Genomic DNA, 15,292 nt, shown 5'->3' with positions numbered 1-15,292 from the left:
ACCCTTAATAGCTTTTTTGAGACTGCATTCTTCCATTTAGGGCCACTTATGAGCATATGCTCTGAACAAATGCTAAAAACCATGCAAAAAATGATCTGAAAATTGACTTTGTGTTTCACTGATCTGTAATCTGTTATATTTAGAAGTAAGACTAGCAACTGAGATATTAAAACCCACCTGTAAAACCACCAACCCCCACCATATGCAGGAGCACAGGGGCAGCACTCTGGAGCCTCGTCATTGTCTTTGTCGAAGGTTGAGAATAGGTAGCCATTGTGTGCTGAAAAGCTGTCAGAAGCATTGCCACGGTACCCAAACACGTTGAGACGGTAGTTGTCGGCCTCAGCCCCAATACTGTAAGCAGAAGGGAAGGTAAATGGGAGGTAGATGGGTGGGGGTTTACTGTCTGTGGTGCATATAAGGTGGGTGGTGTGTATATATTTCTGGAACTAACCACAATTACAAATATTTCAAGGGGGCAGAGGGAGTGTTTGGCTGGAATTTATTTATTTTTGTATTATTTTTTATTTTTTTACCTTTTGACATTTCCCAGTTGACATATACAACAACAAGCAGGTCAGGCATGACATGTTATGAATGTGAGGATGTAACATACCTGAAGCTGAGGTACTCAGCGTAGGCATATCTGCCCTCGAAGTCCCAGAGGTCAAAGCGAATCATCATCTCCTGGTCTTTCACCAATCTGGAAACACCATTGTGTGTTTTAAGTTTATTTTGGTAGGATTTAGGGCCAGGTACTTGAACCAGTTAAGTTATTCAATGCCATGTTTTCCATAAAACATGACCCATCATTTGTTTAAATTTTTGAACCAGATATTTCTGGCTGCATTTACATTACAGTATGTACTGTACAGTACAGTACATTACAGTACTGTATAGTTAATTATCCAGCTTCTAATGCTGACTTTTTGAGATGGAACAGATTTGCTTGTGAGATCAAGCCTTTTTTTTTTTTTTTTTTTTTTTTTGGCAGGGATATTCCTGCGCGAATATCCTGCGCGGGCCCTAAGCCTTTGGCTGGCCCACTAAGTGTTGAGATCAAGCCTTGAAATACATCATCCTGACTACCAGCATAAAATGTATACAATATGTTAATTACACATTCATTTAAATGTATATTTTATCATAACTTCATCACTTTTGGTAATAGGTATGTACAGTACTAAACAGGTATAGTGAAATTATACTTTGTGCATTATCTTGTAATTTTTAATCCTTACCTTGATGAACATCAATGTTAATCACTGTGTATGATATCAATTGGTGATTTATACATCATAGTGTATGATATACATTAGGGCTTTATACATCACAGTGTACGATATACTTGGGTGCTCTACAGGCGGGAGCACCCACACTCCTTGTTCTCAATTGACAATCAGGAATTTCGTTTTCGAATCTCTTTGAACATTTCCTATCACCTAATGCACTGTTCACTTACCAGTAAATAGGTACTCAGGAGCTACTCAGCTTGTTGTGGGGTTGCATCCTGGGGAGAGGTCAGTAATTCAACCCTTGGGGATGACCTCATATAAGACTAACATGTATATTCTGTACAGATATACACTGGTTGCTCCGACACAATGAATTATTATTATAAAACGCCTCATTAAGGTAAGCTGAGAGCATGTGGTAAACAAGACAGTTATTACCTGTAGATGTTGTCGTTGCCCCAGTAGAACTCTCTAGTAATATCCCCAAATCCGTCCTTGTATTGTTGCCAGTTTCGGGTGAAGTTCAGGTATGGAGGTCCAAACATACCTCGACGCTGGATCACCGTCCACCCCCCATCTCCTGTCTCCAGGTCACAGTACCTGCAGTAGTATGGTAGGGTGGAGACTTGTGCTTGGGGTGTTGAACTAGGTGGTTAAGGTCAGCAAATTTCTAGACTTATGACTTTACTAATGCTGGGCTCAGGTTCAACTCTTAAGTACCTCGTGGAGTTTGTCTCACCTGCTGATGTAGATCTGACCCAAAAACTTTGTCAACATAACTATTTATATACCTTATGCCATAATGTAAATGAATTGAAAAGATCTGAGTTTAGAGGCAACTATATCATCAATGTTCAAGAAATGTCCATATAATTTATTTGGGATGACATACTACTAAAAATCTTGTCCAAGTATCCTAAGTTTGCCTATTGCAGATAGTACATACACTGTGTGTAAGTCTCACTTGCTTATCTCAAGATAACGTACAGTAATGTTAGCTACAATACTTACTGAGCTTACCACAATAGCTTACTAACCAACCAGCAAGTATACTTAACTCCTGAACATAGTCCAGGACTAAAGTAAACTCATTGTATATACACCAAGGAAAGGGGTATAATTCTTGATGTACAGTAACTTTGCTAATATGCTTATTTAGATAATACATTATTTACCACAACATGTATAACACACATTATCTGACATAAAAAACATAAGTATATTTATTCATTCATAATGTTATTTTCAACAATAAATTTATTGATGGTTGTATAGCTTGAAATATTAAAAGTGAGTGAAACAGTGGTTGAAGAATAGCTGGTGTACCTGGTGTAGTAATCATGCCCCTGGTGAACATGATGCAGTGAGCCGGGGCTGAAGTTGAAGAGTGTGCTACGGGAGACCCCTTCTGTCAGCAGGTCAGAACAGTCCCTTACACCTCTGCTGCTGCAGGAACCAACATTCTTACTGATACATCCTCATATACTCCCCATCTTGTTATTTCAAGGGAAAATTACTTAAATTATAGTTTTTTTTTTTTGAGGGGGGAAGGGGAGTGAACAAGTAAATCCCAAACGTCTGAAATGACATTAATGATCTATTTATTTATATATACTGTATATATATATATATATATTGCAGGAATGCAAAATTATACTTACAGATAGCACTATGCAGAGAAGTATGGTGAGATTTGTGTTTAATCTATGTTAGAACAGTTCCATTTTATGTCTGTTATTTCATTAAGTCATTCTCAAGCTCATTCTACTTTATCATATTATTTATTGAGTATATGTGACATAGTGGGACGCCTTGACCACTGGAGGGCATGACCTCGCACATTCACTAAGTGGCTACTACAGGCTAACAGCATATGATGAGTCCTCAGGCTGGGTAATACACACATATACTCAGCCAAGCTAAAGCCAACGAGCCTCCAGTGCTCTTGCAATAGTTTGGTTACAAGAGTGCATATCAAAGCATTGACAAAAGAAAAACCCATCTACTCCTCTTTGTTGAGGTGAGAGTGTGCAGTTAATGATGGACACATAGCAGCTACTGGAGATTACAAATACATTTTAGGAAAATGGAAGTCACTTGAAGTGATCGCAAAGGCAGGTATGGTAGCAGACGTTCACATGGCACTCTGAGAGTTGGAGCTTTATAAGATGTTTTGAATCATCTTTCAGAGATTTTATCGCAGGCTCAGAAATGTGAAGGAGTAGCAGCCATATTGGCAACACTCACAGGTCTGAGGCAGTCGATGTTTGGTTGATAATGCTTCGTCTGGCTCGGCCTACACGCGACCCATCATGTTGCTGCCGTTCGGTACCCATCCTTGGGCGACCTCTACGTCTTGACTTCTTATGGTAGAATACATGAGAGCCTTTTTTCTTACCCCTCCTAGGCTGGGTTGACTTTCTGTTTAAATCCTTTTTTACAGAGTGGGTGTTGGTTTTTATAATTTTGCTCTGAGGTGGGTCATGAAATCGATATCTGTAACGGGTTCGAAATCTGTGGCCCTCTCCGCCTTGCAACGTGTGTATTTCGGGTTCAACTTCTGGAAGCTCAACTTGATTTCTGACATTCTCTATTCTGGAATTAAGATCTTTTAGGAATAATTTGTTGTGCCTCTCTAGCTCTACACGTGAGCACAGGTATACAGTACTGATGACATTGAAATCGTCTGGGGAAACGTCGTTAAACACAGTACTGTACAGTACAACATGCCAGTGTTTTAAAGGCTCCTGTAATAGTCAGGTCAGGAGAGCGGTTAATGTGAAGATATTCCACAGTCCTGTTTTATTTAAAAAATAAAACAAAAGAGAGAATATTAACCTCATGTATAAATAATTGAGGATATTCTTTTTTAAAGCATGTTAGGTCATCATTAACACTCGATTACTAAATCATTAACTGCTGTGACACATTGGGTGTAAGAGAGTTTACCAACCTGGAGGAGGTGGGCAGCGGGTGAGCCGTTGGGATATACTGTGGTGTCCTGGCTGCTGGTGTGGGGGGTGTTCTGGGTGCTGGTGTGGGGGGTTGTGCTGGTGGTTCCCTGGGTGTGTAGGGTTCATCCTCCCTGGGAGAATAAGCTGGCTCTTTTGGGGTGTAGTCCCCATCTCTTGTTTTGCTACCACCACCAGCACAGTGCTGTAAGATGAGGTTCCTGGATTCTTCGAACCTCTCCTGGATGATGTTGCGCAGAGCCAAAAATTGGTTGGTCATCTGACCTAGCAGCTGCTCACTTGCATATGCTGTGTTGCCCACCGCCTGCCACATAACCAAAAATATTAGTCACTACCCATAGGATATTTGATGGTTGGCAGTAGAACAATGAATGTACTGTACAATTGAAAGTTTAGAAAAACCTATCTACAGTATATGATGCAGAATACAGGAATTGTAAGATTTAAATTTAAATATTTCCCATAGAACTGATTTGCCTGCCTCATCGGTGATTTGTAATTACTTATACTGTATATGTTTTGCCATGCTAATGTACATGTAGAAACTGTTGATACAATAACATTGACTATTATTCAGCTGGAGTCATGGCCCACCTGTGAGACTTTCTCAATGCTTGCTGACTGGTCAGTTGATAGCAACTCTGGTTATCTCCATCTCCTCCCTCAGTGCCTGGTCCAGTGGCCTGAGCTTCGTCTGCACCACCCCGCCAACTTCTGCTATGTAGCTCTCCATATTAGTTGACTCATTACATGACCTTAAAAGAGTGAATGAGGCAGTGTTGGCTTTATGTTGTTTTACTTGTGCTGAATACTTCAAGAAAGGAGCAGCAAGTTCAGCAGAAAACTACAGACTAAATAGCCTAACATCACACAATGGCAAGATCATACAGAAAATCACCAAGTTGACAATCATTCATCTCCCCTCTCAGTACACAATCTTGTAAAGCATAACACCATGGCTTAGTCAAAAATTAATCCTGCATGAAAAGTGAACATGCTCACTTTTGTAGAAACAGTAACTAACTGGTAGTACATCATCATAATAATTCATTGTGTCGAAGGACAGGAAGCCAGAGTGTATTCATACATGTAAGGCTTTTATCTAGGGGACCCCTCCTTCAAGGTTGAATTACTGACTCTGCTCAGGATACAACCTCACAACAAGCTGACTAACTCCTGAGTACCGACTTACTGCTATGTGAACATGTGCAATAGGTGAAAGGAAATGTGTCTAACCATTTTTGTCCTTGCAGGATTTGAATCTGGAATTCTTGTACTACCGGGGCCCTAAATATGTAGAGGAAATGGATTTCTTTAAAGCTTTTGATAAGATATCCTATAAGAAAGATGGCACAGAAACTATAAGTACAGGGATAAACAGTCAAATGCTAGAATGGATAAAACATGGTTTAAAACAGAGAAAGTAAAGGGTAGTCCAAAATGGAAGTGAATGTAATATTACACATAACAGTTCATTTTACACAAGAGGAGTGAACAATAACAATACCCATGGTAATATGTTTTATAGACTGAGTGAGGTCTCATACTTTTGCACGGCAGCAAGCTGGTTCTCAAACACGCGGAACCGTCTCTTCATTTTCTTGAAGGGGGAAAAGAGGCTCTTCCAAAACCTGGCGAATAGGTGTTCAGGTGAAGGATCGTCATCTCCGTTGCCTCCATTTTCTCCACTGAGTCCATGGCTGTAGCCCTTATTAGGAGCCGTCATGGCTGCAGGACGCTGGTGAAGGTGGCCTAGGATATATGCAAAGCAACATTGCTTAATTGATTTGCAGTGAAAATTTAAGAGTGAATATAGTACAGGAATACACAAAATTAAACTAGTACCCTGTATTATAATTCCTTTATGGTATACTGTACTAGAAGGGGTGTTTAGTATTGCCCAGGTCTTTCCTACACACCTTCCTACACACCTCTTCCCCTGTCACTGTAACAATCTTCAATAATCACACTTGCCTCTCTGTCAACATCTTCACACCTTCTACATTCCCCCAACACCCTCTCCAAGTCCCCAAACACACCCTCCCAATATTTTCACACAAACAGTCCCCAGTTCCACACCTGCCCCCATACACGCCTTTGCCCCATCTCGCCCCTCCCTGGCCACACATGCTACCCCTTACCCTGTATGCTCTTCCCTCCATGCCCACACATGCCCTTCCCTCATCTCATCCATCCTTGTCCACACATGCCCTTCTCTTCCTTATCTCCATACCCATACACTCCTTTCCCCATCAATGTAACCAAAGGGTTTCACCCAGAATTCCAATCTGCCATCTGAATGTATATTTTGAAAATCAATACAGTACTGTATGTTAATTCACTATTATTTAAACTAATGTTAAAGTCTATGGACTCTACATTGAACATTTCACATCCCCAGACTTTGTGAAGGAGAGGCATTTGTGGTGTGCCCTCCCCTTCACGGGGTCACTGGGTATCCCGAGCCCCCCCCCCTCTTCTTTCGCTATGACACTCCTGATAAAATAAACATTGGTCCTATAAAGTTTAATGAGGCTAGCCCCTAGCGTCTTGCCACCAATCATGCTCAGACGTTCTTTATAAATACAGAATAGATGTTTTCATTCAAGGCATTGGTCATTTGGGTTATACTATACTGTATAATGAGTTTTTTATGATTGTTTGTATTTTGTTAGTGTTGTGAATGGGGTTTGTTGAGACAAAGAAATAGAGGCAGGAACAGAGACAGATGGTTATCAAATAAAATAGTTATTTGAACTCCACAAATGGTCAGAAGACTGGCAAATGCTTTTTAATATCGAAAAATGTAAGACTTTGCATGTGGGTCATAACAACCTACGTTACAACAGCAGATTGATGAATAAAAGGACATTGGAGTCGAAATCCACCATCCACTGAAAGTTACACAACAGATAGGAGCAGCAGTAAAAAAGACAACCAACCCCAAGGAATTATCAAGCATAACTTTGACTTTAAGGATAAGAAGGAAGTGACTTTATAAATCTCTGGTTCGCCCCAACTTGGACTGATGTATCCAAGGTTGGAGACCTCATCTTTAGAAGGACATAGCTGCTTTGGAGAGAATACAGCACCAGGCGACAAAAGCCATTCCGTAACTAAGTCAACTCTCGTACCAGGAACGGTTGAGGGCCACAGGGCTAACAGCACTGCAGAACAGGGATGACAGGGCAGATCTCATCAAAACTTTTAAAATAATGAACAATTCGGAGGATGTTGATCCAGACAATTTCTTCAAAAGGTCAGATGTAACACAAACTAGGAGCAACGGTTTCATGCTCAACAAGCCACATATGTAGGACTGAAAACAGGTGATGGTTTTTCACCCACAGGGTTATAAACCCATGGAACCGCCTACCAGCCGAAACCGCAAATGTCAAATCTTAAAATCTAGCTGGAAAAAATCATTAGGGCAAATAGGGGGACCTTTGACTAGTGTCTTTCAGGTAAAAGATGTTTGTTTTGCGATGCAGAAAGTGACACATCTAGGGCAGATCACTTACTGACGAAATAGTCGTAGTCGTAATCGGGGTCAGTGAGTCGGTCGAAGACGAGGTCCACCTTGGCACTAACATCCTGCAGCCTGCGGGAGTCCTGAGGGTGTAGGTGGCACGCTCCTGGCTCTCCTGGTGGGCAGACAGGCCGATGGATGTTACTATAATTTTTTGTGGGGACAGGCAGCCAGTATATACACACAGTACATGTTAGGCTTATATTGCGACCTCCCCCTCCCCCCATGGGTCGAATTACTGACCCAAGGATACAACCCCGCAACAAGCTGACTAACTCCTGGGTAGGTATTTACTACTAGGTAAACAGAGGCATTAAATGATGGGAAACGCCCCCAACCATTTCTGTCCCGCCCTATGTCTCAAATATTATTATTCTCTGCTTTTACTGGTTATTAGTTGCACGGTAACTGAAACGTGAAAATTTAATGAAATTTCAATTGTTTACATATCGAAATTACTCTATTTTTGTACAAATTGATAAGCACTGATAAGATGCATGCAAAAACTTTATATCTATTATTTCAGTATTAATGAAAAATACGGATATACATATAATTAATTATTGCATGTGTGGAAAAGGAGAAACTACTGACCATCAAATCCAGTAGTGAAGGTGATTCCTGGCTCAGGCTCCACAGTGGGCCGCACCTGCCGGTACCTCGACCCGTGTACCTGCTGGGGGAAGACATGCACCGTCAGGATCCTCTCACTCACTGACATACACCCTTACTCACAGAGACACATTGAGAGGACGGCAGATTTTGTACTCTGGCAAATCGAGAGAATGAGCTCACCAAACACACAATCAGGATACCCAGTTCACTTACGCATTGACACGCACTGTCCGGACCCTCGCATTGTCCGGACACGCACTGTCTGGACCCTCGCATTGTCCGGACACGCACTGCCTGGACCCTCGCATTGTCCGGACACGCACTGTCTGGACCCCTCGCATTGTCCGGACACGCGCTGTCTGGACCCTCGCATTGTCCGGACACGCACTGTCTGAACCCTCCCATTGTCCGGACACGCACTGTCCGGACCCTCCCATTGTCCGGACCCTCGCATTGTTCGTACACACGCACTTTCCGGACACACGAGACGCACTATTAGGACACCATCAACTAAAGACACGAACCGCCAAGACACTCACAGGCTCCCAACATCATGACGCTCTCACACACAGACAAGCTCACTCTCCCCCCGCAAACACAATTAGGTGAATACAGACATGTTGTAGTGTAAGGGCACAACGTCATCTATGAATGAAGTCTATTTACATCTTGGTGTTTTCCTACATTGTTCTCAACACTTTAGGTTCTTGATATCCAAATCACACATTAGAAAATGAAGAAACGATCATTTTCTGATGCGTGATTAGGATTTCATATCTTGTCACGTTATTGTGACTAAGCCTTTCTGCAACCAACTAAATTTAATGTATAGGAAAAGTTCAAATGTTTAATATGATATCAGAATTTCCTGAATGTATATATTTTTATTTTTTATTTATTTATTTTTTTTGTCTTTTATCTATACATACAAGAGTTCTAACATTCTTGTAAAGCCACTAGTACGTATTGCTTTTTGGGCAGGTCCTTAATCTAAATTTTCCCTGGAATACGACCCACCAAATCGTTTAACATTTAGATACCAATTCACTGCTGGGTGAACAGAGGCGTTCAGTTAAGGATTGACACCTAGTCAATCCTCCCCGGCTAGGCTACAAACCCAGGTCAAATCGTTCGCGAAGCTTTGGACGAGTGTGTTACCACTGCGCCACGGGAAACTTCTTACCACTGCATATAATTCGTACAGCTCTGTACACATATAGGGAGTGGTACCTACTCTGGGTCTCTTATATGTGTTGTATTCTGGGACGCCACTGCTACTGCTGCTGCTTCTATTGCTGCCGCCGCCGCTGCTGCTGCTGCTGCTGCTGGAGGGCCCAGCATTTGCCAGGCTGTGTGTGATGTTGTCGAGCTTGTTCTCGATCTGTACCAGGGAGGAGAGGAGGCCCCGGCCAGCGAACTCTGTGATGATCGGGTGCTCTGGGGAGTTCATCTGTTTCTTCACCCAGTTCACTGTTGAGTCCACCTGTGGGGAGGAGGAGGAGGAGCTGGCGTCACTGCTAAGGTGGGTGTGTTAGGAGTGGTGTTGGTTACTGTTGAAGGGTAAGGAGTCACCTCTTGCATTCCTGTACTCACCCCTGCATGCCTGTACTCACCTCCTCAACGCGCTCTGACACCTGCTCCACCTTGAACTCGAGGCGCGTCATGGCGTTGATTTTCTTGTCTAACGCCGTCAGCTTGTGGTTGAGGGCGTCGACGGCGTTAAGTCTGACCTCCCAGGAGTCTTGCTTCTCGTGACACCTGTATATATCCAGGAACTCTTAGGCGCCACCAGCTACATGTCATCTGTTTTGTTAAGTTACCCAGGTGGATGTGAGGAGAATGGGAATCTTGTGGAGGGTGTGTGTGTTGTGGCTGTAGAGAATGTGTTGTGAATGTGGAGGGTGTGTGTTCTGTGAATGTGGAGGGCGTGTGTGTTGTGGATGTGGAGGGTGTGTGTGTTGTGGATGTGGAGGGTGTGTGTGTTGTGAAATGTGGAGGGTGTGTGTTCTGTGAATGTGGAGGGTGTGTGTTCTGTGAATGTGGAGGGCGTGTGTGTTGTGGATGTGGAGGGTGTGTGTTGTGAATGTGGAGGGCGTGTGTGTTGTGGATGTGGAGGGTGTGTGTGTTGTGAATGTGGAGGGTATCGGTGTGTTTCGTCTGGGTCAAAAGTGTTCCCACCTGTTGAAAGCAATGCCTTTCGATGCATTAAAAAATTACCTGCAAGGTACGCTAGGAGTTCATGATGACTTGTGGTGACTGATGTCGCAGCTATTTTTAATATGACCACAACAAATTTAGATTTTGATTTATTTAAATTTAACCAATCTGTATAAAGCCTTACTAAATTATTGAGGCGCAAATTACACGAAACTTGTGCCGAGTGACACTAGGCTAGCCTGGTGTCTATTATTCAGTATTGGAATACAGTTAAAGCATTTTTTCTTAGAATAAGATTACATACTAAAAAAAATTAATAATTGGTAGTGTAGGTACGAAAGACATTCGTAAGTAATTGTTTCACCTATTTAGAATATCCAGTTTTCGCTCCATGGTCCTGGATTGGTCAGTCCAGACGGCCATATGGTTCTGAATGTTGTCCCAGGTACTGGCCCGGTCAGCAATGCTCCTCACTGTGGCCTCCAGGGCTGCTATTTTGGCCGAGCTGCTGGACAGTTCCCTCTCCAGCTTGTTGATATATAGTCCGTTGAACCGCTCCAGCTGACCTGCCACACAAGATGCTTGTTAGTGTTACATCTACAGTCTGGAGGTGTTGCGAGGCGAATTGCCAGGTCACTGTGTATGTCCTCAACCCGTCCTCGACTCAAGTCCATTACATCCAGCGGGCTACCCCACATCCATAAATTTTAACATGCTGTTCATTCAAAACGGAAATTTTCTCAAATATAAATTATGATAAAATATTAGCGTGTTGTGCATATATAGGCATAGACTAGGTTAGATGTTTAGGTTCTGTTGGCGATTATTTGTATTTGTAGTTCGTGGGTGAAACATTTATAGCGTTGTGGTTCGAACAAAAGTCGTCAGTGAAGCACTTGTTCCGGAAGTGTTCGGAACGTCATCAGTTGTGAGTCGTGTGTAAACCGTTTTTGATTCATAAACAGGGGGTTTGGCGGGTGCATGGAATCACTTCTGGGTCTTTGTTTGGAGGACGGACTGATGTCCTAGTGATTATTTGTATTTGAAGTACATGGGTGAAGCATTTATCGAATTGTGGTTCGAACAGAGGACGTGAGTGAAGCACTTGTTCTGTAAGTATTCGGACGTCATCAGTTGTGAGTCGTGTGTAAACCGTTTTTCATTCATAAACAGCGGGTTTGGCGGCTGGATTAACGAGCTTGGATCTTTGTATGCGAGAACGGGCTACATACAAGGTTATTTATAAAACTTGAAGAAACAACACGAACATTTGATTCAAACAGAACAAATTTACATTTAGAAGGAGTCAGATAGGAATATGTTAGGCAGTACACATGTTGGTGTGTAGAACACCCTGTCAAGCTGCGTCAGTCGTGTCAATATAATGGAAAGTTTAAGAAAACTATTGTTAGTCAAACACCTCTCAGACATCCACAACTTTAAGGTCAGATTAGATACAAAATTGGAACGTCAAAAGTTATATTATAATCCAACATATATAAGGCCAGTAGGCGGGGCATAAAGAGCTAGATCTCACTCTGTAGTCACTGATAGGTAAGTGTGAACCCTGGTGTGTGTGTGTGGAGGCTGCAGCATCTGTCTCTCCTCTCGTCTCACTGGTTGTGATGCTCGGATATCATACGAGTCAGAACTTAACCGTGTACCCGGGGTATTTCCTAGATGGGTCGTCCTCAACACAAGCTGAAGGGTGTATGGTCAAATTCCACACAAGACGGTTCGACAAAGCGCCTTTTCCGATTGTTAAAGCCGTGTATATATATATTTTGCTAGGTTAGGATGTATAAGCTTAGGTATGCTGTGTTAGGCTCGGTTGGGTTAAGTTAGCTTTTAAAATCTTTGGCGAATAGTCATATGTACAATGTGACGTATCCTTCAGATTATGTTTACATGGCTTTCGTTGGAGTGAATTTCTTCACATTTGCATCATTTTGTCTTTACTGGTCAATGGGTAGTTAAAAATATTTCACCAATAATCATTATGTTACATGATTACCCAATTTCCAATTTATTAAATGGTTAAAGTAAACTCATATTTTCACGAGGGAATGTCACGAATGACATGACAGGGGATGGCACTAAAGACATGACAGGGGATGGCACTAAAGACATGACAGGGGACTGGAATACAGGATGGCTGGGAGTACAAGACGGGATAGCACGAAGGGCTACCACATATGTGGTCTCATGATTAAAGATACAAATATGTCCCCAACCCCCTTACATATGGGGAAGTTAAGTCACAGATATGGCCCCACCCCTTGCATATGGGGCTGCTAAGAACCTCAATGTCGAGGTGTGACTTTGCTGTTGCTGGGATGTAGTAGTGTGGCAGTAGTTATTGGCTCCTCCCAAGGTTATAACAGTTCTGGTCTACTTGCTCGTACAAAAGACTGTAACATCCGAGAGTTTTCACAAAGTGTAGATATACTCAGTAGTTGAAGCATGCAATAAATCTGGAGCAAAGGGCTAGGCTAGGCTAAGCTACGTTTTGGTTAGGCTAGACTAGGCTAGGTTTAGGTTAGACTAAGCTCGGGTTAGGCTAGGCTAAGCTAGGGTTAGGCTAGGCTAAGCTACGTTCAGGTTTGGCTAAGCTAGATTTAGGTTAGGCTAAGCTAGGTTAGCTTAACTTAGGTTTAGGCTAGGTTAGCTTAGGTTTTAGGCTAGGCTAGGTTAGCTTAGGTTTTAGGCTAGGTTAGCTTAGGTTTTAGGCTAGGCTAGGTTAGCTTAGGTTTTAGGCTAGGCTAGGTTAGCTTAGGTTTAACTAGGTTGTTTAGATTACAACATTTACATATGAATGACACTTGATTGTATCTATGTAGACAAGTTATACATAATTTGCCTTTCATGGGGAGTAAGGATGGCTTAAGTAACTGCATCGCTTTCAGAGTATATATGTTCAACGTATTTGTATTTAAATTATCAATATTTACCGTCCACAGCTTCCTACACCTGTCTCTTCCTACACCTGTGTCTCGCTACCTACACATGTGGCTCTCTTCCTACACCTGTGTCTCTCTTCCTACAGATGTCTCTTCCTACATACGTGGCTTTCTTCCTACACCTGTGTCTCGCTACCTACACACGTAGCTCTCTTCCTACAGATGTCTCTTCCTACATACATGGCTTTCTTCCTACACCTGTGTCTCTCTTCCTACAGCCCTGAATCACGACGTACCCTTAAAGTTGTCGCGTTCTGTCACTTTCGTTATCATGTCGTGTTCAATCATGTTTGTAATTATGTGCTTATGTCACGCTCGTAATGTGTCCTTCTGTCACTCGTAATGTTGTCACATTCAAGATTTTTGTCACGTTTTGTCTCGTTTTCTCGACATTTTGACCAGCGTCTTATGGGATTTAGACTGAGTGGAATGTTTACTTTTCCAGCTTACAATAGTGTATTGGAATCCTTGAATAATTAGGCGTTATATCAAGATGTTGTTCTAACGGATTTCGTATAGTACTTGTGGATTATTTATAGCTTTCTATAGCCTCGGGCACTGTACTTTCTATAGTCTCGCGCTGTACTCTCTTCCCTCGAGGGAGCTCCTGCTCTCCTCGGCCTCCACTATGTAACCAAACACTGTAACACAGTGGCCATTGTGTGTTTGTGTGACGTCAACTTGACGCTGCACAAGCGCTGACGTCAACTTGACGCTGCACAAGCGCTGACGTCGACTTGACGCTGCACAAGCGCTGACGTCGACATGACGCAGCCACAAGAGCCACGGTGTATGCCAGCCACAAGAGCCAAGATGTATGCCAGCCACAAGAGCCAAGATGTATGCCAGCCACAAGAGCCAAGATGTATGCCAGCCACAAGAGCCAAGATGTATGCCAGCCACGACAAGAGCCAAGATGTATGCCAGCCACAAGAGCCAAGATGTATGCCAGCTACAACAAGAGCCACAGAGGAGGCAGAGGAGTACGCTCTAGGAGCTAGACATCCACCCAGCATACTGACTCTATAATTACTCCCTTCATTATATCTTGTGACAGTAGAGTGGTTAAGGAAGCGAGTAATTGGGTGCTCGTCTAATGACCCAGGGACTCGTAAGATGAGCCCTGGAAGATTTACCACAATCTTAAGCTGTGATTTGATCTTACGAGGCAAATGGCTTCACACCCTTAGTACTCTGTTGTCTAGTTAGGTCCATGGTCTTAACATTACCCTATTAGTCTTGGTCTTAAATCCCTCCTGCTTTACTGTGCTTGCAATCTGGAAAACAGATCTGCTTGTCAGTTTTTGACATTATCGTGTTTTGATCTCGCCCTTTTGAATGTCAAAGGGCGATGACTCGCTGGTGTGTGTGTGTGTGTGTGTGTGTGTGTGTGTGTGTGTGTGTGTGTGTGTGTGTGTGTGTGTGTGTGTGTGGAAGGTGCTGACACTTGGGAGTCTGTGGCAGTCATTGGTGTGGAGGTGGAGACAGCGAGACACTGTTGGCGAAGACAGCCCCGAGGCGGTACTATACTCCTGTGAAAGGGAGGAGTGTCTGGGGAACACGGTTGCGATGGCTGCTGCTGCTGCTACTGTTGCTGCTGTTGCTGTTGCTGCTGCTGTTGCTGTTGCTGCTACTGTTGCTGCTGCTACTGTTGCTGCTGCTCCGGCTACTGTTGCTGCTGCTACTGTTGCTGCTGCTGCTGCTGCTGGTACTGCTGCTGCTGCTGGTACTGCTGCTGCTGCTACTGCTGGTGCTGCTGCTGCTGCTGCTGCTACTGCTGCTGCTGTTGTTACTGAGCCTCACCCTGTATCACGTACCCTTTCC

The 15,292-nt window shown here is 43.1% G+C and overlaps 1 protein-coding gene across 1 annotated transcript in view; it reads right to left on the bottom strand.

Moving 5' to 3' along the window:
• Nucleotides 1-15,292, bottom strand: part of LOC123747055 (uncharacterized) — a 74,145-nt gene that overhangs the window by 4,692 nt on the left and 54,161 nt on the right. The window contains 14 exon segments of the mRNA XM_045729040.2: nt 178-354; nt 617-703; nt 1,674-1,835; nt 2,562-2,681; nt 3,483-3,830; nt 4,189-4,511; nt 4,802-4,834; nt 4,836-4,962; nt 5,755-5,959; nt 7,729-7,851; nt 8,331-8,412; nt 9,586-9,834; nt 9,965-10,109; nt 10,873-11,074. Of these exon segments, the coding sequence (XP_045584996.2) occupies nt 178-354; nt 617-703; nt 1,674-1,835; nt 2,562-2,681; nt 3,483-3,830; nt 4,189-4,511; nt 4,802-4,834; nt 4,836-4,962; nt 5,755-5,959; nt 7,729-7,851; nt 8,331-8,412; nt 9,586-9,834; nt 9,965-10,109; nt 10,873-11,074 (2,383 nt within the window).

Source organism: Procambarus clarkii, chromosome 87 (assembly GCF_040958095.1).
Source record: "Procambarus clarkii isolate CNS0578487 chromosome 87, FALCON_Pclarkii_2.0, whole genome shotgun sequence".
Lineage (NCBI taxonomy): Eukaryota > Metazoa > Arthropoda > Malacostraca > Decapoda > Cambaridae > Procambarus > Procambarus clarkii.
This window is presented reverse-complemented; position numbering and strand designations above follow the sequence as displayed.